Genomic DNA, 26,959 nt, shown 5'->3' with positions numbered 1-26,959 from the left:
CCTCTTGCCCCCCCCCTCCGGCACAGTGCCAGACCACGCACAAGCCCGAGGGCAACTGGAGCCATGCTACAGTTTGGGTGGACTCTGTTGCCCCATCCACTGTTTAGTCCTAATCTGGCACTCCCTGATCTGCAGCCCTTATTAGGATGTCATGATGCTCTTTGCAAAATGGTCACGCGTGACGCTCAGGAATCCCTCCGAGGTGGAAAGGTGGGCCCTGGCTGGGCATAATGCATGCCACTGCATATAACAGGATGGTGATTATGCTGGACGTAGGACAAATGTTCAAGATATTCCTGCGCATCAACATCTACTTTTTTGGGACATCCTTCGTGTATTCCGCAGAATAAGCGTCAGTGAGATCACACCACGAATGGGACTGGATGCCTCGCTCTGCACAGCAGCAGGCGAGAGCAGAGTGATGGGCTGGTTATCGCTGTGCATGAAACACACAAACATATAATGACTCAAGTACCAGCTGCAGGCCACCATTTGACAGACATGTGCTGGAGGCCGAAAGGAGACAGAGAAGCCTTTATCTCTTCTGTCCAAACCACATTCGGCCGAGCTGAGTGACCGAAATCCTCGCCTGTGACAGCTCCCCAGAATATAAAAGGCAATTGCTACAGCTGGCTATTTGGAACACAGACACTCTGGATGTCAGTGGCGACCATTGTTCTGTCAAAATGCAGACTAGCACCGTGTACGCATGTATGTTGAACTTCTTTCGCACCATACGTAGCCAATCGTGCTCATCGGAGGTGCGGGGAAATCAGAATCATCACTGTGGAATACAGGAGATATGGGGGACACCTCTCTACATGGGACAGACTAACATTATACAACACAGGATGGTGGTGTGTTTCCCACAATAATGAATACGGTGTGAAAACATGGTGGCGAGGTTGTATGTTCCAGAGTTGCGCGTTTACCTGTCTAGCAACAGACACTATAAAATGGTGATAGTGGTTGCCTGTGCTCCCACCGAAGATGAAAATATATGGATATTGAACTGCTTTCGCACCATATGTAGCCGACTGGGCACATGAAGGAGGATGCTTTTGAAGGCCTCATAGCTCGGGTATTGCGGAGGAGCCCTTCGGGGAATTGGGACCGCGTTGAGTGACTTCAGTACCCGAGTTGGTGATGATGTTTACAATTAGTAGGAATGGATTCAAAGGCATGGGTCAGGGCTTCTCTACATATATATATATTTTTAATTAGGACGCTGCTGGATTTACATGAAAATTCGTGGGATTATAAATGGCTCCTGCAATCAGATCCCCGTAAAGCTACACAGACTGTTGGGGCAAGTGCTGCTTGTGGTCACCTATTACGGCTGGAACGGCAAATGAGAGAATGGTGGTCATCACCAACGCCAGCCACCTTTGTCTCTCCACTAATGATGTTCACACACCACACGAGGCACTCGTTTAATATTGAACTGACACGGGGGAGGTCTCAAGATGGGTTGAGGTACCACTCGCCACTGATGTTATCCATGGCTGGGAATTGAACCCTGGTTACTGGGTTCATGTTGCGGTGTGCAAACCACCATGTCACTGTTCCCTTGTGAACGTACACAAAGACAACCCTGTTGGCACTGCACTAGTCATGAATGTGCACATATTTGGTATACTTTAAACTACTCTTGTCATTAATAGTAAGTGGTGGGGAGCTTTTATGCAAGTTCACATGACTGCAAGCAATCTGTTTACTGACACCCCACAATGGCGAGATGTTAGCTACCCCGTCTGGTATACAGGAGGTCGTGGGGTCGATCCTGAACCTGACGCCTGTATATTTGGAGTTTGCATATTCTCTCTCTCTCTCCCCGTGATTGCGTGGATTTTCTCCAGTCCTCCGGTGTTCCCCTCCACAAATGGAATACACATCATGCGTTGAGAGTATTGGCTGCTATAAATTTCCACATGATAAGCCACTTCGATGTGCTATCATTTGTGGCCAGGTTGCTACTAAAAAAAAGCTATATGGCTCAGTGGGGCCTTACCTGGTAAAATTAAAAAAACATGGTTTCGTATTGTACTGAGTTCAAAAATATAAAGCTATGACCTGCATTCTGACGCATGGCCACTAAGAGGCGCTCTGGGTCTAAGCATTGCACCACTGCGAGCCTGTCATTCATTAATTGTGCATGACTTTCAAACGCTCCCGTTAATAAACGCATTGTAAACAACATATACATTATACGTAGTCTGGAGTTTACATTACATTCATAGTCAATGGAGATTTGTGTTGCATAAGCAATGAGTATGCTGTATATTTATGCTGCGCTTTAGGACATCAGAACAATCTTTCTAGATTTGAAGCTTTCGTGAATGCAAGGATTCATATTCTTAGGTTTTTTCGGTAAAGTCACGTAGGTAAAACATTAAAATTAATAAAAGTAAAATAAAATAAAAATCACGACGTTTCGGAGGCAACACAAGCTTCCGTCTTCAGGTGGAACCGTCACAGCCACGACAGCTGTATCAAGTAAATGAGAGATTACAAGCGCTACCACTCCGTATATATAATGGTTGGAGAGGGGGAAGGGCCAAGTACGGCACACTTTTTATTGATATGATAAGGTGAGGCTTAAGAGGCTGAGCCTTTGTTATGGAGAGGTACGGTTTGTGACTAAGCCTGGCCTACATAACAATAGTGTGAAAAAAGAAACAACTAAACATGGTAAAACAAGCCTGGCTGTCTATCAATAACCTGTTATAGTTGTCTGTCATATAAGATGGTCCAAATAAGTGTAGTTAAATCTTTTTTGCATGGTTAATCACATCTTTCCAATGATTACTCAGTTTGTAACCATCATCACGGTTGAAATTATGTCTGTGTTTGTATATTTGTATGGCTTCGTGTACAAACCTTTGATGGTAGCCAGGAGGTTTGCAGAGCACCTTGGTCTCGGAAAAGACAATTTCATGAGAGCCCACCGAGTTGTAGCAATGATCGGCAACGGCCGAAGAATCAGTTCTGCCGTGTTTCAGATCTGACTTGTGCTCGCGGACACGATCAGAAACATGACGTTTCGTTTCTCCAATGTAGCAATCACCACAACTGCAACTCAATTTGTAGACTCCAGGATACTGTAAGTCAGGAACGACATCCTTCACAGATGGAATCAGATCACGGATTTTATGCACTGTACTGAATCGGACTTGGATCTTATGTTTGTTTAGAATTTTGGAGATCTTTTTGGTCACGCCTGCTATGTATGGTAACGTGATAGTTTTGGTCGAAGTTTCATGTGGCTGTTTCTGTGTGGTGGGAGAAACAGCTTGGCGGATAGTGCGGTCAGAGTATCCGTTCATCCTGAGGGCCCGATGTACATGTCTTAATTCACCGGCCAGGTGGTGTTGGTCAGAAATGCCATGGGCTCTGTGGTATAGCGTTTTGATGAGAGAATTCTTTTGAGATGGGTGGTGGTGGGAATCTGTGTGGGTGGCTTTCCTTTACAGGAAAGCCACCCACACAGATTCCTACTTGAAACCGGATTCCCACCACCACCCATCTCAAAAGAATTCTCTCATCAAAAAAATTCCGAGTGAAGTAATGTATACAATGTTTACCTTGAGTGTAACTCGTAGTCTTACATAAGATTATAACTCAAAGTATTTGAAAATCCATTCAGCGATGTTTATACAAAGAGATTGTTCTGATATCCTATCGGGCTATAACCACCACTGCAGTGATCAGAAAACAGATGGTTTGACACGTGGGTTTCGCGACCAATATTATTCGTAATAAAGGTTTTTCGACACAATCGCCGCCCCAAGTAGCCGGATGAAACTACCAGCGAAACGTCACGCTTACTCACATTCTAAATTGTTGTGGATTTACTCTCCAGCACACCGGTGGGCTATAGTAGCAACTAAGTGGCACGCTTCGTTTACGTGACAAACCTTTACTGGTTGGCTGCGTCGGGTGGTGGCGGGTTTAACGACGCATTTACACTTACATGATCTAACACAACATCACCTTCATTATTAATGATACCGATGTAAGATTTGTGAGATACAATTCCCGAGTATGTAATGTTTGTGGAGTTGTAATAATCACAGTGACAACTGGGCATCATTCTGGCGATGTCTGGTGATGTCATCGCGATCTCGTCCCAAACTCCTGACGTTGTTGATTCGTTCTGCAGTCAGATGATCAGCAAGGCCCGGCTAATGATCTCCCTTTGTTGCTGCTTTAGATCAACGACAGACAATAGGGGCACTGAAGTCCTTTTTGCCAGGACGTCAAAGATAGATGCATACTTTAGTCTAGGCAAACTTGTTTTTCAGACGCATACGAAACCTTTGCCGAACATCACTGGGCGGTGGCAGATTTTATCTGAAACTGTCCCAGGTGTCCCCTGGGTTAACTCGACCAATACAAGCAGCTTGCGGGGGGGGGACGCCAGAAATCGGGAGACACGTGCAGGGTCGTGCAGCTAGCCCCCCTTTGTACGATGCGATGGGGTTCATCGGTGCTTGATAACTTTAGAGGTGCTTGATAACCCCCCCCCACCTTCCCGACGGTCTGTGAGGCTGATCAGGCGATGTCCGAATACCTTTCGGAAATAAAGCTGCACTGTAGTTCCATACTCCTCGTGCATTATTTATTTGGCTCACCGCGGTACAGCCAGCCGTTGCTGAGCGGACAGCAGTAGATCGCGTACGGCCCTGGCTTAGAAAAGTCACTTTTTACCCGTCACCTATTTTACACGCTTTTATTTAACTCACTCCGTCTGTTGTCGTATCCTTAAAAAAATCTTGTAACTCAATTTTTACCCACTTCCCAATGTGCTATCGACTGCAAACTTGGTATACTTATGTCATACTGATGACAAGACTATATTCTATCATAAAAAAATAAAAATATGTATTTTTTATATTTTACACGCTTTTATTTAACTCTGTTGTCGTATCCTCAAATCTTGTAACTCAATTTCAACCGTCTTCCAAATGTCGTATCGACTGCAAACTTGGTATAGGTATGTCATAATGATGACAATACTATATTCTATCATAAAAAAAAAAATTAAACAATCTTTTTCCCGGGTTTAATTGTCCACGCTCAACTCACGTTGGCTGTAAATCACCACGGCCCCTTACGTTATGGCAAGCTTCGGGGCCACTTCCAGGAGTCGTGGAGCTCTGCCATCACTCGCACGGTACATTTCATTAAAGCGTGTTTAATATTACTTATTTTACATTAGATTTGTGCCGCAACAGTAACGCAACTCGGGAGGACGTGTACATTTACAGGATGCGCTGGCTTTGTTCGGATCGGGAACGCTCAAGACGTTTCGCAGGCTTTCGCGAAAGCAATTACAATTGTATTCAACAACAATTGGTTTTCGCTATGAGAACGCAGCATTCCAATATTGCTGACAGCATAAAAGATGGGACACTTCGCTCGTGGAACTATTTTCAACTTAGTTTTTTGTTGTTACGCACACACAATTGTTCACTATGATTTACACCGTGATAAATTGCTTTTAAGTGGTTAAAACCTTGCAAGAGTGTACTATTTAGTAATATAATAACTACAGTAGTGCAGCAGTAATTTTATCAACAAGTATACGGGTGCAAAACCCAGTCAGTGGTAATTCAGCCCATCATCATCCCCTTTGGGATGATAAAATAGGTACCACTTGGTCACCATGACTTGATGTAAAGTCAACAGTATGATCATACTCGACGTATTTCCACCATTGACTCCACAGGAGTAGAGAACAACTTCACGCTCTGCACGACATGGGGCCGTTGACTTTGACAATATAATTGGTTAACGGCACGCCTGGCACACGCGGTTATTTTCAACACGGATGGCCTTTACAACTCTAAGCGTAACATCCAATGCACTGACCGACTGTACACAGATACGAACGTGAAACCCAATGAGCCATTGGTCTAATATTTTAAGCAGTGGTTATATATTCCGAGCTTTTGCAGTAACCCCTCACTGCTCTCTTTCTCGTGTTTTACTAATGGTTAGACGGCACGCAGTGTCTACTATCTCGTGTGCGGGATGGGAGTCTGTGCGGTTGAGATACTCGTGGCCAGGGGGATGGCGGGGGGGGAGTCACTATGGGCGGCTAGCCGTTTGCTGCTGCTGCTGCTACACGGTCCCGTGTCAGATGCTATTTGTGGGTATTTTTTTTTAAGATAGCAAGACCCAGTGAAATATCCTCCCCTGCAATTGGTGGCCTCTATTGTGGAGCAGGTGCCCACACACACACTGTTTATATGTCCTTCCAATAAAACATGCTCAACACAACCTCCGATTCATTGCGTTCGGTTGGCTACGCACGGTGCAAAAGAAGTTCGGTGCGTTTTAAAGTATGTAAATATACGCTTGGTTGGGAACCTGGTGACCCGAGTTCGATTCCCGCTCATGGCACAACACCGCCAGTGACGATTATCTGAACCGGTCGTGGGCCTCGCTTAGGTCGACTCAGCCTCAAATGAGTACCTGGTGCGTGGTGTAAACATCCCCACTGGGAGGACCAATGCGGCTGGGCGAGGCGTTTGCTACACACCACCCCTATCATGCGCCGTGCCGGCCTTCATAGGTGCTATTCGCTAACAGCACTTGCCCCAACAGTCTGTTAATGCGAAACGGGGGGGGGGGGGTCTTTGTCTTGTGTGACTGATGGCTGTTGACTGACAGTGAAGGTGGTGGGTATGGTCAGGGTGTACGTTTGACGGTGCTGTGTAAGCCACAATGTGAATGCCAGCTCTATGGAGAACATGTACGCGGCGGGCTAAATGGGACAGCGCTGAACGTGGCATGGAATAAAAAATGTCAAATTTCTACACAAGGTAATTACAGTCATGGTGTCATGAACTATACACGTTAAGGTAGGCCACACAATGTATTATGAATGTGATATATGATACGCCACCGTTTGCATCATGCATGGAGGACATGCGTCCACTGTTGCCCAACTTGGTTGCCCATAGTGACAGCGGGATGGTGGTGGGGGGTATCGCAAGTCCACACAGATGTCAGCTGGTTTTACTGATTGTCTCCATAATCAATAATAGGTGAAAGGGCAGTGGTGATCAGTTACGTACGAGCATCTGGGGCAAACGTGATTCGTTTTTGCAAGATAAACCCAATAAAAGCTTAACATCTGAGTGTATTTGTTTCCGCTCTTATAACATATTTTACGAAACAAAATGCTCAATAGCATCACGCACGTAACAACACGTGATTTAATAAATTAGAGACCAATATAGCGCAAGACTACGAAAATATTAACAATCAAAGATTAAACTTTGCAGTAATTTTTTTTATATTTCGCATCACAATTTACAATTAACAAGTAAACCCGTAAAAACAAAGTTTTTCACTATAAATCCTTTATATGCGTGGCGGCTAGTCTTCTCGTCCTCTGGCTTGAGATGACTGCCACCTATGGGTCAGATGATTGTCTGCCAGTATTAAGCAATTGGTAATTAAATATTTAATTTGTTTTCCCTAAACAGTGTAAAATTTTGCACGGTCCTAAGCAAGCAAGCGAACGTAATATAAAGGATTTAAAAATATATTCGCCTGTGGAGGACGCGGGGATCGATCCCGCGACCTTTGGCATGGGAAGCGAGGGCGCTACCCACTGCGCTACTCCGCCACGGCCTGTGGAGGTGTCACGCTCTGGGCTCCTACACTGTGACGTTCAGCCAAAGCCATGAATGAGTTCTATTTGAATAAATGTAAAATAAATTTTTTTTGCCTAAAAAGTGTAATTTTTTTTTTTTCACGAACATTAATTGTCTCGCACAACGAGTCTGTGTGGAAAATGTCAGCTCGATTGGATCACTGGAAGTGGGTTAAAAAACGACCGAAAGATTTGCACGGTCGTAAGCAAGCAAGCAAGCACGCAAGCAAGCACGCAAGCAAGCAAGCGAACTTAATATAAAGGATTTAAAAATGAGAATCCTTCATAATTTTTACAGACAGAATGATGCTAACATTGTCGTTATTAAAGCTTACGTTTGGTGAATTGTTTATTTGACTAAAAGCACTGGAGCATAAAAATAAGGCGGTGTTCTGTCTAACTCCCGAAGAGAACGGTCGGCGTGCGATGGCGCTGTGCCTTATGGCACATGCGAGATGCAGACGTCACCGTGAACAACGTGTCATTCTAAGTTGTAAACGACTACATGTATGTTTACATGTTTTCCAAGCTGTACACGTTTAAAGATTTGCAAATCCTGTCTTCAAACATCATCGATACCAGCTATCCATATTCCAGTCCAGTCTGTTACAACCGAGCATTCAATAAGAGGAAACCACTGGAGCTATGGACTTTTAAATCAAGATTGAAAACGAATTTCTTTAAAACTCCTCTGTGTTTAGTTCGTTGTCCTTTGCCTGCAACTGCGATTAGCACGGCTGACTAGGTACAACGCGAAAAAAGTTTAACTTCCAGACGTACAACACCACAACATTAGCTTGGTTATCTGGAGCTCAATCTTGATGGCGAAATAAAAACTAAATAAGTATAATAAAACTAAATAAGTACTTGCCCGTTGATCTCTAATGTTTAAAATGTGAGCAGTGTGCGTGCTCGCGTGGTGCTCAGTTATAGCCACCATCGGCATAAAACGATCTGCGTACCACCATATTAAATCATTCGCGTTCGCTTAAGGTAATACGAGACGAGTAAATTCAATGGATAAATGACAATTCATCCAACTCGATGAACAGTGCACCCGGCATGCACCCGACCCCCATCAGACGCCGTGAACTTGGCAGCGTTGAGCAAGGATAGTGCCGTGCGCGGATGGGTGAGCACCACGTGCAATAAGGCAGATGCAGCAGCAGGAGGCGCTATGGGCAGTGCAGAAAATCCCATCGTTGTTCCTGCACCCCACATTCAATGAGCCGCCACTGACCAGCGTGGTGAAGTACGGTCAAATATTCCTCATGGCCTACGAGGCGTCGGTGGGGGAGGCCCCCTCATCCGGCAGCAGTCTGATGAAAAGGTTTCTACGCGGGCGCGTACAATCTGGCTCTGCAAATCCCCTGGGTTGCCCCCGGACACAACACAGGGGCTTCCAAACCCCCCCCCCGGCAAGAGAAAAGATCGTTACCTTGAGAATCTCCAGGTCCAGGATGTCGAACACGGCCTCGGGGACGCCCGACAGCATGAGCAGGTGCAGCTCCATCTTGTCCTGCGCATTCTTGGTGACATGCTGGCGCAGCTTCTCGTAGCTCCACTCGTGGTTGAGGCTCAGCTGGCGCAGCTTGTTCTCGCTCACCTCCGACAGGAAGACGGCGAAGCGCTTGGAGTAGAGCGAGTCGTACTGGTCGATCATGTGCATGAGGAAGGCGAAGTCGTTCTTCACGTCGGGGATGTCGCTGAAGTTGCTCTCCTCGCGCACCTTCTCGAACGAGTACTCCTTCAGGGGCCGCTTAAAGAGCCAGTAGAGCGTGTAGAAGCACACAAGGCCATAGAGCACAACCACGGCCATGTAGGTGTAGAGCACCTTGCGGAGCAGGTAGGCCAGCGTGTGCGTGCAGCAGAACGTGGTGTATCCAATCAGCTCCTCCACGTCCGGCGCGCACTCGTGCAAGAACTGGATCTGATCCACGAAGTATGACGTGTAGCCCACGATGAGCAGGATCTTCAGAGTCTTCACGAGGCTCTGCAAGGTGTACAGCTGGTAGATGATGTCGCTCTCCTCCACGTGGAGGCGAAACTTGCGCACCTTCTCGAAGAGCGCCTTCGCCTGCTCGCCGTCCTTCTTGTCCAAGATGGTGACGCTCACGCCGCTCTGGATGGACGTCTCGTGCATCTGCTTGTCCACCGGCGCCAGCGGAACGCTCTCCTGGTCCTTGGCGAACATGGGCATGCTGGGGTTGAGGCTGCCCTCATCGCCGGCGCTCACCGAGCCCAAGTTGCTCTTGGGAGGAGACGCGTGGTCGGACAGCTTGCTCTGGTGCTGCGGAGCGGTCCCGGTAACCTCCGACTCCTCGCACGCCGTCTCCGACAGGGCCTTGGTGGTCCACGGAGACTCGAAGCACTTGCCCAGGATGGAGACAAAGTGCTCGAGTTTGGAACTCGTCTTGGGATACTTGAACCAGAAGTTGCTGCTCGCCATCAGGATGACCGTGTGAATTAAGGCAAGGAAAGGCATGTACTTGGATATCCAAGGCAAAACATCGTGGTAGCATTTCTGATTCACGAAGATGTATTGCATGTATTCCATCCCCGTTTGTCTGCCACTGGGACTAGAATCTGGGGTGGAAACAAACACAAAAGCATAACCATTACACGTGTGCTTGTTAGGAGAAACACAATAGAATGTAAACTAAAATGCACGCCAGTACACAATTGGCATCATGAATTCGAGCTCTGAATCAGAATAGGAACATTTATTTAGACAGGAGGAATCCGATGAGCTATAAAGCTCTTTTTCACAGATGTCCAGTAGGGGCATGGCCTCAGAACATTATGACATCCGATGCCCTGGGAGAGCTCTTTGTGAAGACAATGGCTGGGGGCAGCACGCAGTGCCCATTCTACTGCATCCGTGTCTTGAGCACAGGCTCCCAATTTTCAAGCCGGGCTCACTCAAAAGCCTCTCTCTCTTGCCAGCCACTTCCTCGTTAACTGCGTACCGTGGTTTAACATCGGATGAACTGTTGCTATGGCTAAGGGCTGCAGGTGCTGGTGTATTCATGGTGAACACTGAATTTGGTCCAATGCCACCACTGGGCTATATATCGTGCAGCTGAAATGCGCTTGCCACAGAGTGTTGTTTAATTAGCAAAAGTCAATTTAAGCAAAGGGAACACATTCAGTCGTTCCACGGTCAGTAGTTGTATTCTCAGTCTCAAACACTACACACGTTGATCTTTAATTGTTGTATTCGACACACACTTCGTTAGAGTTTTAATGAAATTCCAGCAAAAAGATGCCACCATTTAATCAAGAAGCAATTATAGAAAATAATACAAGTTATGTTTCATTAATTAAACAGATGTAAGGTATTGGGGCTGTGATATAGCTCAGCTGGTGGAGCAACAGACTTCCAATAGCAAGGACATAAGTTGAAACCATGGCCAAATTCAAGTCAGCCCAACTCCACTCAGGGGTCAACCATGGAATAATAATACGCCACCTGATGTGGACTCTTTCACAAGAAGCCATTAGTTTAAGTCAAATAGAATTATCCCTATCATTAGAACATGCCATTTACAATGAGAATTCAATGTAGAATTCGACCATTTGTTGAGGCATTAAGAGATGCTCAGGAGACCTGCAATGATTCCAAAAGCGTATGTTACACATTAGCGCGCTACACGGGTGCACGACGCGTGCAACGAGTCATAGAACGGGGGCATGCGACCCCCTCAACCACGAGAGGACGCTACCTGAACCACAAAGTGGGAGAAAACAAGTCGATTCTTGAATCAAATTGCATCTCCAAATCTTGCCAGTTGATTGACTCGCGAGAGGGGGGGGGCAAATAGTTACATGCCTCTTGCGTAGACTTGGCATAATTTGACGAATCAATCACTGACGACGACACGCGTTTCTTGCATGAATAAAACACCAAATAGTATATATTTTTTGTGATGATAAAAAAAAGAGAATAGGCTTTACATTTTATGTTTAAACACCAAATAGACACCCTGCTGCAAGGCATCAAGTATGCCATTAACCACGCATGCTTGTGGTCGAACATGTAAACAAACATGCTCTGATAACATGTGCATTGTCTTTGAAAAGGTGCCGGAGATATCGCTGCTCAACCAGAGATATTAATGTTCTTTGATATCTGCATGTCTTTGTGCTACGTATGGTGCGAAAGACGTTCAACGTACATACACATGTCCTGTTCGCTTTTTGGTGTTGTTCTCTGGTCTGACACTCCTAGTGAGACTAGGTCATAAAGAATAATACAATCTGACATTTTATTATTATTGCTATGATTTATGCTGGCAAAAGATCAGTGTGATTAAAATTTTAGTCAACTTCTTTTTTCAAGTGTAATACTTGTTGCAGACCGTCCTTTCGGCAGTCAATAAAAATTAAGTGTCAGATTGATCTTGTGCAAGGTTTGTGTAACCCCTGGCCACAACTCCTCATAACTGCGCTCCCCGGTCCTTTCCAATCAAAACGGCATTCCTGCCGTGCGTTCAAACCCCTTTCGTTAATCTATCCAGAGGAGATTATGTGTCGCGAAGGCGCCGTTTTTCCTTATCCTTGGTGGCCTTGACGAGACATCAGACTCGCCCGCCTGCTAGACCCATGACAACGCATGCAGCGGTGGTGAGAGGAACGGCGCTTTTGCACAAGCCGCGTGATGTTGCGCATGTTCATTATGTGCAAAATGCGAAACATCCGGGGCGACGTGGCCAACACTCGTGCCTGAGAAGCATTACGACGTAGAAACAGTCCCCGCTTTGAGAATGGGTTGGCTGCTGGGCAAACTTGGACACGCAAAGCGGCACAGGCTTGATCGTGGCAGTCAACGATATGCTCATGGAGTGTCGGTTGTGTACAGCGGTGGTTCTCAACCATGTGGGCATGCGGGCCACTGGGGTACGTGGCAATGTCCCAGGAGGTGCATTAGGTGATTTATAAATGTGACATTATATCGTAAGTGAGAGTCATCAGTGAAAAATCATGTATGAATCTGCCAATATAAAATAACTACGATAAAATGTAAATCCATATGGTAACCTAGAATTATGTAAAATACTTTCCTCAATTCATTGGTCGTAAACAATGTGGCTTCCGTTGAATTTTGTTTCTTTCCCTTGCAGTTACTAGCTAGTTAGGATACCTCACAAAATGGACAATTGGTTAAAATATTCATTCTTAATTTTAGAACTTTCGTGACTGCAGGAATTATTATTTGTTTCTTTCGGTTAAGTCACGTCTAAAGATAAAATAATAAATTAAATTAAATAATAGAATACGACGTTTCGATTGCAACACAAGCAATCATCATCAGGTATAATGAAATAGCGACATAAAATCTAACCAGAAAACTATAGACAGACATATTAGCAGACAGATATCACCAAGATACATAGCGAGAGCAACACAGGTAACAGAGAGGGGTGATCGTCTCTGTGTGGTGGCCTTAAATAGACAGAGGGGGGGGCGGAGGCAGAGAGAGGGAGGAGGGTTAGAGAAAAAATTAGCATATCAATGAGTGGTCAACAGACGTGGTGCTGCGAATGCGATGGCACGGCAAGCAAGCCTGAAAATCAGGAGAAGGACACACTAAAATTAAATAATATATTTTACTAGGTTATTTAATTTTAGTGTGTCCTTCTCCTGATTTTCAGGCTTGCTTGCCGTGCCATCGCATTCGCAGCACCACGTCTGTTGACCACTCATTGATATGCTAATTTTTTCTCTAACCCTCCTCCCTCTCTCTGCCTCCGCCCCCCCCTCTGTCTATTTAAGGCCACCACACAGAGACGATCACCCCTCTCTGTTACCTGTGTTGCTCTCGCTATGTATCTTGGTGATATCTGTCTGCTAATATGTCTGTCTATAGTTTTCTGGTTAGATTTTATGTCGCTATTTCATTATACCTGATGATGATTGCTTGTGTTGCAATCGAAACGTCGTATTCTATTATTTAATTTAATTTATTATTTTATCTTTAGACGTGACTTAACCGAAAGAAACAAATAATAAAATATTCATATTCATTATTCACAGTACCATGTTGGGTCAGGCAGGGGGGGGGGGAGTAACGCAGTTGAAACAAAAGTCAACTCGGGGTGTACAGTACCCACAAAAAAGGTTGAGAACCACCGCTTGGTCTACACGGTGACTGACAAAACTCCGAACGGAAAACCGACACTTACGCGACGCCATTACGACAATTGAGTCGGAAGTGGGATGAGAATTCAAGCGTGGTGCAAAGCTCGAACCTTTTGTTGGCGCATTGGGCGAGGCCGTGGCCAGCAGGGACTTCTGTATGGCCGAGTCGGAGAGACACGTCACGTTCTCGTCCAGCTTGGGAAGGCAGCAGAGCGGGTCACGTGAGAACTGCATGGTGCCGGCGAAGATGGACAGCATAAGCATGACGATGCCCAGGTAGTCGAGGAACACGTCCCACCAGGGCTTGAGGATACGGTAAGCCGGCTGAGAGTCGCTGAGCGACGCGACCTCCGTCACCGTAAACATTGCCTGTGAAAAGCAAAGCGGGGCAAAAAACACAAACACGGTCGGTGACTCGTTCATTATCCCGGAAGCTGCGATACACATTCCTGCAGAGGGAGCTGGTAGGAACGTTGGCTTGCTCGGTCAATGGCCAGGGTCAACGGCGGCGTGGTGTATTCCGCAAATATGCCCGACTGTGAGGGCGGGCACAAGCCGGCGTGATTAAGTTAAACGTTGAGTTTTATAAGGGCACCACGGGGTGACCAGCCCCTCCCCAACCAGCCCCACCCCTCCCACCCCCCACCCAGCCCCTCCCAAACCTCCCCACCCAGCCCCTCCCCACCCTCCCCACCCAGCCCCTCCACACCCTCCCCAACCAGCTCCTCCCCACCCAGCCCCACCCTCCCCACCCAGCCCCTCCCCACCCAGCCCCTCCCTCCCCACCCAGCCCCTCCCTACACGACGGACACAATAATCTCCTGTGGGCTGGTGTAACCAGGAGGTTCCTACCAGTATTACTATTTCACTTGACGGTAACTACGGAGCTTCATTCCCCTTGCCTTCTCCTGAAAAGTTTAAATATCGAGTTTCTTTCAGGATTAAGCCAAGTGAGGACCAGGTAGGTTCGTCCATTTCATCTTGTTCAGAGATAGCGAAAGGTGTAATCGAGATGGTTCGCACATATTCCAGGACACAGCTAATGTAACCTCCATATATTTATTTCAACATGTCGCAGTAAATGCCTAGTTGCCCACCTACTTAATTTGCATTCTATTCAAAAGCATGAGCGTAATTTCAGGTTCGCCTGATTTAACTCGCGTTTAGATTACCAACGTGAACCGTCGTAACCAAGCAACGGGACCACATTTGACGCCGTGATGCTGGCAACCAAAAGGACATTTTAAGCCCAGGCCTAGCTTCCAACCCACGCATCGACGGCAATGTCTCTTGCCCAGGTGACATCTCCAAGTTAATGGCTGAATTATTACCTGTGCTCGTTTTAACATCGCAGGCTGCAAACGCACTGCTTCATACCCACCACCAACATTGCACGATGTGCGTCACACCTTGGGAAAAGACAGGACGATGGCATCTGCCCTAAATGCAAACGATATCAGCAAATTATCCAGAGCTTTCTAGAGAAAACCCATCTAATTTACAAAATGTATCCTTCCCACACAATGCCTTTTTGCCACCGTCACCAAAAACAATGTACGGTAATTATATGGAGAAAGAAAATTGTACATTCGTATTAAACATACACAGCCTTTTGTATCTTGAACTTCTTCCGCACCGTACGTAGCCAACCGTGCGTTGTTAATCTAGTGCTGGATGAGGGCCTCCCCATGCCGTGCAGGTCACGAGAGTTATTTGACCAAAAAACGCTAATCTGGTGTGGGTTGATGAAGGCGGGCGCAGCATAGACGTGAGTATAGTACAGTTCAACAATGGATTTTTTTTCCAACGTAGCCCCACAGCAGCCTACAATACCTGTGTTATGCATGGTGGTTGCTGTCCAAGCAGTATCCAGCCCCAACCCTGCTTAGCTTCCGGGATTGGATGAGATTCAGGCGCATTCTGGGTGATTTAGCAACAGTCCAATCGTATTAGTGTCACTGTATTGATATCCACGACAGTATACGAATGTTCTGTTATTGTGTTATCTAAAAGTTTCAAGGCCGTCCTTATTCACACTCTATTTATGTTCATGTCATATTCAGACTTTGATCACGAATAAAACCCATGCAATGGCACTCGCGCCTAGTTGCATAACTTGGGACATACAACAACGTTCCCACTAGGTTTCAAATTGCCAGCGGTACGGGCACATAGGACAAGTTTGAAATGACATTCAAAAAAACGTGTGGCAAGCATCACAACCTCTGCACATTACCCAGACAGCATCCCCACTTCTTGAAGAAGTGCATTGTGGTCCTCGTGATGCCCACTGCTGCAGGGTCTACCTCTCAAAACCCAATTTCCCCACACGACTGGGCCCATTGGCTTGGCGGATGCCAACGATATCCAACTCTTCAAATGATGAGGAAACCCATCATCTATATAAATAAATACCTTAATCTGTATGTCTCAAAAACCTCTAGGGTATTTCCCGACATGTTAGAAAGCTGAAGTTTGATACATAGGTAGCTTTTAGGATACAAACAGGAAAAATCTGAAAATCAGATTTTTTTTTTGTGCCCCATAAACGTTTCTACGAGTCAGTCAGAAACCGTTTAAAATGAGATAACATTTTTTTTTCGTTTGATAGAGCGTTAAACAGCAAATAAAATTAAAGCGAGAACCAGTTATATCTTTTATTGTTTTTGAGATTTCGGATTTAAGCAGTTTTTAACTAAAATGGATGCATTTCAAATCTGAATAATTCGAAAACGGTAAAAGATAGGGTCTTCCCCTCAGAGTATCAAGTTCATTCATTTTTGTTCTTCATAATGAAAAAGAACGGAATATTTAAATTGAGTCGTCAACAATTACATTTTTTTTCCGCGGAAAAATACACATTTTTGGAGAAGTTGTTAGTGGTCTGATCATAGATACGAATTGTAAAAATTATATCAGGTTAATTATTATATTTCTTGAACATTTGTGCCTGGCGAAGACGGCCTTTATGAACAAGTCATATATATCTGGGAAATGTTTGCCGTGCTCAAAAGGCTATGTACAAATACGAGCAAAAGTTTGTACAAAAAAAAGACAGACAACGGTACCACGCAAAGCCTTAAGAGACTGTTAGGCAAATTGTTGTTAGCGAGCACCTATGAGGGCCGGAACGGTACACAATGGGGTGGGTGGCCAGCACCACGCCTGGCCGCCTTTGTCTTACCAGTGGCGATGATTTTACACACTCCACTAGGTACTCATTTTAGGCCGAGTCGACCGAGAGAAGGCCGAGGACCGGTTCAGATAATCGTCACTGGTGTTGGCCATGAGCGGTAATCTAACTCGGGTCGCCGGGTTACGTAGCGCGGCGCGCTAACCCACTACACGCCACCGCACACAGATACACACGCGCCAACAACCGTATATGATGTATTTGTCAAGTTGGTATACATAATGGAGTAGCTGAAAGAGCAGGGGGCCAAAGCTTTTGAATACAACCCTCTCAAATGCGGCTCGTGCAAACAACCGCACTGCCGCTCGTCTGCGCGCACCCATTTGCACTGATGAGCTTTGCCTTTGTAACAAGGGTATTCCGCACGCCCCACTTCAACTCGCACTCACTTGGGACAGCAATGAAAGGCAATTTATCTTGCAGCCTAGCTTCCTTTGGGGCCTAAGTAATCGTGAACAGCCGAAATTAAAAGGCATCATAAACAGATGTACAAATTGATCACCGCGTTTAGTGAGACGTTACCTTCCGCCAAAGTCGCGCGAGTGGTCCCCCTGAGGAGAAGCCAACTGGGAGGCCCGCAGCGGCGAGGAGGCGCATGACCACCCAAGTACATTTAAACCCAACAAATATGCCAAGGCTTATCAAGGGCATGCTTAAAAGTTGACATTAACACAACAGTATTCAAAAGGTTTCGCATCTGACTGCTAAAAAGTGAACACTTAGAAATGTACTTTTGCGAGGCAGCGCATTTGCCACATTTCTTGTTTTCACACGAAGTGTTGACGTTTTTACATGGACGGCCGCTTGGTGGTCTCTTGATGAAAGGCGCTCGCTCTACAAAAATAGATTACTGCTATTTATAAAGACTTTTTCTGACGTAGTATTTCAATACGTGTATTTTCCTTACGAGAAACAAAAAACGCATCTTACAGTTATTGAAAACTGGGTTTTAATCATCTTTCTGGTTGCCATAGGAGTTAATATCCATTACATCTCGAGCCAGCGCCACTAAACAGGCCAAATTTGTATTTCCCAGTGCTGGTCATTTGGCATTAAACGATTCACTCTCTACATACATTTCATGAATTCTCACCCCCACAGTCACAATTTGATTCAAGATTCCATCCCCTTCTCGGGTTTTACTGTCTCCATTGAATGCCGTCTTGTTTGTGTCTCTTGCGTCTGTACCATTAGCATAAATGTAATACTTAGCGTCTCGTTCTCATAAATCACACGGACTATAACTTTCATCTTTGTACGAACAATACCGAGGATTGATTTTCATCGAGGCTTTACGAGCTATCCTCGGAAAATGGTCTCCCGACTCAATTGAGAGGTACTGGCTTGCCAAGAGGACTACAGCTGTAGCATTTGCAGAAGCGAAAACCCCCAGGGCGTGGGAGGAGTTTGGAAAGGCCATGGAGATGAGATAACCGGGCAGCCTCAAAGATGTTCTGACAAACCATCTTAGGAAGGGTCGACGGGACGTGGTCCAGGCTGTTGTAGGAAGGGCGGCATAACATTGAACTCAACTAAGGAGATAGTCAAGGAGATGGAAGGAACACTTTGAGAAGTTCCTCAACCCGGTGGACATGCCCTCCTCTCAGGAGGCAACCCTGGAAACAGCTGGGGGGGGGGGGTCGGATCCATTACGGTTTCTGAAGTCACTGCGGCTGTCGAGGGCCTTTGTAGCAGCAAAGCTGTTGGGGTGGACAAGATTCGCCCAGAGTTGTTGAAAGTGCTGGACAGTGTAGGAGTGTCCTGGTTAACATGCAATATTCAATGTTGCATGGAAGGCGGGTACAGTACCGCTGGTTTAGAAAACTGGAGTCGTGGTCCCCATTTTTAAGAAAGGGGACCAGAGGGTGTGTTGCAACTACAGAGGAACCACACTCCTCACAGCGTCCCAGGTAAGCTCTACGCCAGAGTGCTAGACAGGCAGCCAATGAAAAACGCACAAACCTGACCTGGCAGCTCTATTATCGTACTCATATTTGGCAGACAAATAAAGCTATAACTGACAATTTTAAGCTCGCTATCGGAAGAACGAATGTAACGATTCATCGATTTAAGAATCAATACATTACTATTCACGCCTGTTGTTTGGAACGTGTATGCAAACGTGCCATTTACGTTCACGTGGAAAATGAGATCGAATTGGATAACAAATGAGACAGTCAAATTTACAAAAAAATAATTGATTCCTGAATAAAAATCACAACCTCGACCATCATTAGTTTGCGAGGACAGCGAGTTCTACAGAATTGGAACAATGAGGATAATTTTCTGACACAGGATGGTAACCAGGTTACTGTGACATAAATGCCTGCAAGGCGGCAATCTTGGAGGTCTGGTTGGTGGATCGAGGTATAGAAAGTCATCATGTGCTTGGGATAACCAGCTGCTTTAAGGAGCTAGTACAGCAAAGTCGGTTCACGATAAATCAGTGCAGTTTTGGGTTTCCACCCACCCCACTGGCAAACATGTCCAGAAAGGAATTGGCTGAACGTTCCAAGCAGGGCCCTCCAAAAAAGGTTGGCCAGTGTCGTAATTTAAATTCCCTGGGTGATAGGTAACAGATTCGGCTGCAGTACACTCTTTGAAAAAACGATCAGGACCCATCTGTACACGTACTCATGCAATTATTTTTTTTATTAATAAGGCCACTAAAATGATCAACGTCGGTGGCCATGCGCAGTTACATAACCGATCGGCCACGCAACGCACAGCCTATTCCCACGTGAAATGAATACCTTTCCACGTTATATTAAATATACACCGTTCTCATTTTACACAACAGATAAGAATGGCACGCTTACGTAACGCAGCTGCGCTGTGTGCACTGTCGGCAGACGAGCGGGAAGCAAGCCTCTCCAGAACGACTACCGTGACACGAGCAGCCACAATCCACCGGCCGGAATACGCTACGAATGGGGGGGGCAGCTTCTTACACTCCCAGCCACGCCGCCAGGGCTAAATACCGCGCAATTTAACGAGAACGGCGTTACACACGTGCACACTGGCCCAGCGCAGCAATGTAGCCAACGCACAGGCGCATCCACGACACATATCGCCACCGAGCAGTGAACGAGACGGGGGGGGGCATGGCGTGCTACTCACCAGTAACAAGCGGCTAGACGGCCGAGGTTCTTCGGTAGCAATCGAGGACTGCGAGCAGTGGCTCGCTCGCTCGCTCTCCCGTGCTCTCGCTCGCTCGCTCTCCCTCCCTCTCACTCGTGTGGGGAGGCTGAACGGAGAAGACTGCCCCGTCCTGGCAAAACTCCCTTTAGGGCCACCCAATCCCGAAAGGAATCTCTGGGTGTTGCCATGACAACACAAGGTATGTTGCCGAGTGACCTTTTGTTGTTGTTGTTGCCCAACTTATTTTTAGTTCATTTATAAATCCCACTTAATAAAAAAAAAGATTTTTTTTTCTTCTTCCTCACACACACTCTCTCTCACGCAGGACATTTGCTGCCACCGCCGCTTCTATCATGGGGCGTTTCTGCACAAAGCGGTGGTTTTGGCGCAAACGGTTGACTTGTGAGCCCAGAAGACCCAGAAGCAACACTTAACATCTCACATTCCAACAATGGAACTGGCTGGGCAATCGACAAAACGCAACATTGTCAACCGTCTCAACGGACACAGTGCTTCCAAAGTTATACCATGATGTGACAGTAGTCACCTTGGTATTGTTAAAACCCCAAACTACTATTTTGATTACTATTTGTACCAAAACTGCAGTTGGTAACCATACGATTCCTATTCCTAAGTCAGTAAGTTTTAAGTTCACTTGAAAGGGATTCTCCTCAGGATTCCTGCCATGGAACATTTGTGCAAAAATAACAAGATTATCTGGGGTTTGCTCCACGTTTTGGTGCCATATATACATACTGTACTCCCATCGTGCTATCGACATGTCAGGAGATGATGATGACTCCATCGGGAAATCTCAGAGCCGTGCGACCCAGATGTTAGAGACCAGCTGAAGGTAATGTTTACAGAACTTCTCTCAAAAAAATCCTTCAAGGCTTTTTTTTCTGATTCTCTCTGTATTTTTTAACACAGTAGAGTGGGGCACACTTTCCCATACACACTGCCAAGAGAATATCACATGACAGTCAAACCAACGCGGTTTTAATTCTCGGAGCTGGAATTTAGACATTCCACATGTAAAATAAACTCAATATAATTATATTTTAGGTGTACAACAACTGGTGCCCTGACCAAGAGGGTCAACGGTGGCGAGATGTTAACTACCTCGCCTTGTATACAGGAGATTGTGGGTTTGATCCCGACCTTGGCTGCTGTATATTTGGAGTTTGCGTGTCTCTCTCCTCGTGGTCGCGTAGATTTTTCTACAGGTCCTCCGGTTTTTCCCTCCACATTTAGAAACCTGCGTTTAGAGTATTTGGCTGCGATACATTTGCACATAAACCACTTTTGTCGAGCTCTCATTTGTGACCAGGTCGCTTCTGAAAAAGAGCTACATAGCTCAGTGGGGCCTTACCTGGTAAAATAAAAATAGTAAAATAAAGTTAACTTGCTACACGTGGGAACCCGGTTAAATAAGGACAGGCGGATGCCTGGATCGGAGCCCAGGATTTCAGCGGTGCCGGCTCCGTACTCTCACCCCGAGCCACCTCGATTTGACATTTTCCAAATTCTCATTATCTTGCGGTTGAAATTTTTTTTTTCCTCTTGTTAATCTTTCATTTTCATAAGAGCATCAGTTGCAGTTTGATCACGTTCACACTGCTCTTTTTGACTGTAAAACATATTGGGGAAACATGAGAAGGGCTCCAGGAGCTTGTTGCAAATACTCATTTTATGTTTGAAGACTCTGTTTGGATTCTGAAGGAGCTCAGCAACTCAGCTGTGACCTCATCGAAAGGCTTCACAAGCTTCCAAACACCTAACACATTGACAAATAAAGCATTAGATACTTTCCGTGTGGCATCTACATGCAGGGCAAGAAGGTGGTGGTGGCTCTGGAGCTGGGCACCCTCACAAAACCAAACGGGGTTTCGGCCTGGATAAAGCTGAAGACGGGCGGCCGCTGTGCACACACCGCGAGTGACCGGTGCACCGTGTGATGCACCACGTGGTGTACCATGTGATGTACATGATGTACCGCGTGATGCTCAGCAGAACCCATTGGTCCTGCTTCTATGCTCCCCACAGTCACCAACCTCAACTGACCGGCATGGGGAAGTATGGTCAAATCACCACCACCAGCACGGCACGGGGGAGGCACTCGTCCAGCAGTGGAGTGACGAAATGGCTGTGCATGAGTTTTTGCAGAGTCACGAGTTCATCTCCCCCGTGGGTGTCTATCGTAGCCTTACGTCCCATAGGGGATGAAGAGGAGTAACTAAGTGGGTGTCTATCAGAATCAGAATTTATACTGCAGGAGGAATCCGATGAGCTATAAAGCTCTTTTTCACAGATGTCCAGTAGGGGCAGGTCAGAGAGTTACAACAACAACAGCAAAGAGTTGGAAAAGTAAGCACTGTCCAGATTTTACTGTAGGTATTTCAATCATTGCATATAGAATTCGCCTTGACCTTAACAACACGTGGGGGAAAGCCATCGCAGATATTTTTGATGTCGATGCCTAACTGCAAGAATTTATATTGAGTCCCACGGGACTTGAGGAAAGGGACTGATGAAACCAATCATCACGTCCAATGCAAAATGCACAATGTATCGGTACTCGCAGATACCAGAGCACTAATAATTAGACGCTTTCGACTTCGACCAATACTTCAGCGCTCACCGGAGGTGTACTACCCCGGTTGACTTGTTTCAATGTTCAATTGGAACATTCGGCAACAAAGTATATAGTCAAGTCGACTCACTTAATGCACATCAAAGCTCTTGGCAGTCACGCACAATTGTGTGAAAATAGCCACTGCATTCTCTTGTGTGTCGTGCAGACAGACAGTAATTTATATACGACACGCTTCTGGGTGCTGCATGGCTGTAAATTATTTGATCGAGGTCAACTAAGAGCCAATTGTGATTCATGATCTATTTCACAAGCAGGGCATGGGTAAGCACACTAGTCCGAAGACAAATGACAATTACAACTGAGTCGATGGCAAATATTCTTCAAATTTGGGCTTTTGACAACCACAGGCATGCAAGGGCTCACTGTTGTTGTAGTGACATGAAACGTTGTCACTCTATGATTAGCATCAGCCACTATTTCACACGTCGGGTAATAAAGGGACATGTGACTGGGAGCCGGGAGCTCCTTACTTGATACAGCAGGGGGCGTGACCGAGGGCAGGGCGAGCCCACGCCCAGGGAAATAAAGGGGGAGCCCCGACAGGGATCGGGGTCCGTTGTGGGGATCAGCCTGGAGTCCCGCTTCGTCTTCGCTCATCGCTCCTCATTCGTCGGTTGAGTGTAGCCTGACATCGTGGGTCAGACAGCGTGTGTGCTGACTGGCCTGTTCGCTACACTAACGCACACGCACATAGCGAACAGATAGACACCTTACTAGTTATAGAACCCGAGTTGTTATTAAAAGTATTGCCTCCAACTATAGTGTGTGAGACTCCATGTATAATACACTACATTGTGAAGGATGACACTACCATCCTCTTTCACGCCCCACTTTATAAAAGACGGCATACTTTCGCATTTTATTGCAGGATTTATTCGATGGCTGCCGAAAAGAACATGCTGACTGAGCGCAAACCGGCTCAGCGGTTGAGCACCGCGGCCGCCTCGCTATACAGCCGTTTTTTTATTCGCAAATATACTACCAATGCCCTAAGCATCGAAACAATTACAAATTATGATCTACGTACAGCAGCAGAGGCGTAACGCCGGACCTTTAACGCGCGTCCTTCGCTCGCAAAAACCCAAATGCCTCGGCACACGCGCAGGAGAGCTCGATAGGCCTGAGGCTGCTGCTGGCTGACGTGCTTGCCATGCTCCTTCCGTCTGATTTGTGGCACAACTGTGGCCGGTGTGTCCACGACCGACGAACGAGGAGGAGGCAACCCGACGGAGATTCCAGAAGCAGTTCTAGCGACATTTCCTTCCAAGCCCTTTCTGGACAACACGAGGCACGGCACTGCTCTGCTGCTAGCTCTCCAAACGGATGCGTATTCTCATGACGCATTGCTAAGGATACGAGGGATAAGGTTGGGAGAGGCGGGGGGAAAAAGAGAAACTTGAAAATTGTTAGATAAACAATCCATGTTTTTAGAATTCAAGGACAATGCATATATTATCATAGTATGTTTTTTGTTTGCATTTTGACTGCAAGTATTGTGTTTAATGCAGACATGAATCCTTGTAAAAAGGTTTCAGTTTTGTTGCCAGAAAAAATTCGGGTTGTTGGCCAACTACCAATAATTCAGGTAAAAATCAGTCAGAAGTGGAACATGATGTCATTTACGCATTGAATGTCACAGTTATTATAATACATTCGTACCCTTTGGAAACTATGTTTCAACTCCCACAAATTGCAGCTTCAGGTGTACCATCTCACACGATGTAACCTCTTTCGGTAAGTTGGAGCACATTACCAGAAGTAGTGGTTCAGAAATGTGTTTCAGACCCAGCTGCATGTCCAGTGAGTACACATAGAGACACACATTCTGCCCACTTGTGCAGTTTCCCCTTCTATAGGGAACAATGCCATCAGCCATTAGCCGCTATGTACATTGAGGTCATATTTACTCAATAAAGTGGGGCGCCACTCGCTTGTCGGTCACGTATATCCTTATCAGTAATTCTAGGCCATGGCCATAAAAGTCTCACGCATAATCAACCGAGCGCCATACCACTCTTCTTCTGCCCGCCGCCTTAAGACGATGTCGGTGTAGATCACACATGACCAATGCCAATCCACACATTAAAGATAGCGATTGGCACAACGCCAAGACACGAGTCAGCTATATAACCCATTGATACTGTGCATTATATAAATGGTTAACATGACATTTCTGTTCAATTGGTTCCAACTATTATGTTAGTGAGACCCATAAATGTAACCAAATGGATTATTGGACTTCACATATCCTTTTGTATTAAAAAGAGGGACCTAAAATTATATTCTTAGCTTTTAACTCTTTTTGTGCTTCATGAATAATTTAACTGGCTCATGAATATTTGCCCACAACCATGCATATGCTGATGATGTTGTGACATTTCAGGATTATACTCAGCACATTTTCTTATATCTTGCAAGTGTGGGTGACTTTGCATTTGTACCAGATGGTAAAGGCTGGTCATGCAATATTGGAAATGAGAATGAAAAAACTGGATTGCGGACATTAACCCACAGCTCTCCAAATCTTCTCATGGTGCCTAATGTGGTAAGGCGGCTCTCAATGGAATAGCGCCAGGTCAGAGCACTGAGCCTGGGTTTGAAACCAGGTTGGCACTCGTGATTAATGAATGCATACACAAGTGTTTCACTGGCCAAAAAAAAGACATGTTTAGCCATCTGGACCAATTTTTTCCAAACCATTTGTTTAAGCAGGCAAGGACCTTGGCCAGTTTAAATGTTCTGAACTTCATCAGCAGCGCGTGGACCACTAATGGACGTTTCCACCAAGCGAGAATTTGGCTTGTACCTTAGTGACCCAGCGTTGTAACAGCGTGGGGTTCCCATTCAGTAGGGGGCAGTAAATTGCCCTACATTTAATACGAGCTGTCCGTTACAGAGGGCGTGTAATAAATCAAGTAATCCCAGGATTAAAAACTGGCTCATCAAGTGCAGTCAACTTGATCGTCTCGGCTCGATTGCACAATTATTTGAAGAAAAATTACCGAAGGTGCACAGTTGGTTTGTCACTAAAACCAACATATTTTAAGGCGCAATGATTAAGACACTCTCATCGTCCTGAGACGTGACACACGGCCTACACAATGTCTCCTGTTCTCTGACAGAGGGCGAGGCACTCGTTCACTACGAGAGTTCTGACGTAAAATGCATTCATCGTTGTGCCCAGAGCACACATAATTGGGGAGAATAAACCGAGGAAAGGAATATTATTCCCAACATCTGACCTTATTCTGGCTCGGACTTTTAGCGCACGTTATATCATCCCAAGAATCACAAATATGGCATTGGCACAGGCAGATTTCAGCGACCCATATATGACAATAAAATATCTATTTTTATACATATGACGTCTTTGACACATTTTCATGTGATTGCATAACTGTGAGTTCTCATCTTCGTAACAACCAGCTTCTTTTCTATACAGCACTTGATAAGGAATAATAAAAGTCTGTGTCTTAACAGCGAAGAGTACGAGCCAACGGCAATGATTGTGAGTGACAAATGACCTCACTAAAGGAAATCCAGCATCGCGTGTGCACGCACTGTAGTAAGGGCACACCCCGAGCTTGGGATACACGCCGGATGGTTAGATGCAGTGAGCACTCTGCGCCGTCAATGCGGGCCATCCAAGTTCGATTCCCAGCCACAGTGAACATTTGGTGGTGGGCAATATCTGAACTGGTCCTGGGACCCGCCCCTTCACCAACCTACATTGACCAGCGTGGTGAAGTATGGTTAAGCAAACCCCATGACTTCATGGTGCGGGGTGTCCTTTGTCCAGCAGCGAATTGACACAGGATTGTACGATAGTTTTATTGTCAATGATGGTGGCATCTCCCTCGGGGTCAAATGAACAACGAATTATTTTTGGACAGAGCATTTTTACAGCAATAACTTTAGTTCACATCTGTGTTGATATCTGCGGGTTGTGCCATGGCTCAACACACAGCGACTCCCACCTCATCTGATATGTCATACACAAAGCATTATCCCAACTGCCCTGAGGATCAAAGTTACCAAGCAGCCTGCCTTACTCTTTGGTTCTTTCGGTAAAGTCACGTAGATCAGAAAATAAATAATAAATCACGACGTCTCGATCGCAACAACAAGCAATCGTCTTCAGGTGAGAGGGAGAAGAGTA

At 45.9% G+C, this 26,959-nt stretch overlaps 1 protein-coding gene across 3 annotated transcripts in view; it reads right to left on the bottom strand.

Annotated features, from left to right (window-relative positions):
- Positions 1 to 26,959, bottom strand: part of LOC144722587 (volume-regulated anion channel subunit LRRC8D-like) — a 70,742-nt gene that overhangs the window by 6,695 nt on the left and 37,088 nt on the right. For all 3 annotated transcript variants that reach the window (XM_078600805.1, XM_078600804.1, XM_078600802.1), the window contains 2 exons: positions 13,921 to 14,179; positions 9,108 to 10,255 (listed from right to left, as the gene is read on the bottom strand). In XM_078600805.1, the coding sequence (XP_078456931.1) occupies positions 9,108 to 10,255; positions 13,921 to 14,176 (1,404 nt within the window). In that variant the 5' untranslated portion in view covers positions 14,177 to 14,179. The remainder of the gene's footprint in view (positions 1 to 9,107; positions 10,256 to 13,920; positions 14,180 to 26,959) is intronic.

The sequence above is a fragment of the Lampetra planeri genome, chromosome 15 (genome assembly GCF_965212315.1).
Source record: "Lampetra planeri chromosome 15, kcLamPlan1.2.h2, whole genome shotgun sequence".
Taxonomy (NCBI): Eukaryota; Metazoa; Chordata; class Hyperoartia; order Petromyzontiformes; family Petromyzontidae; genus Lampetra; species Lampetra planeri.
This window is presented reverse-complemented; position numbering and strand designations above follow the sequence as displayed.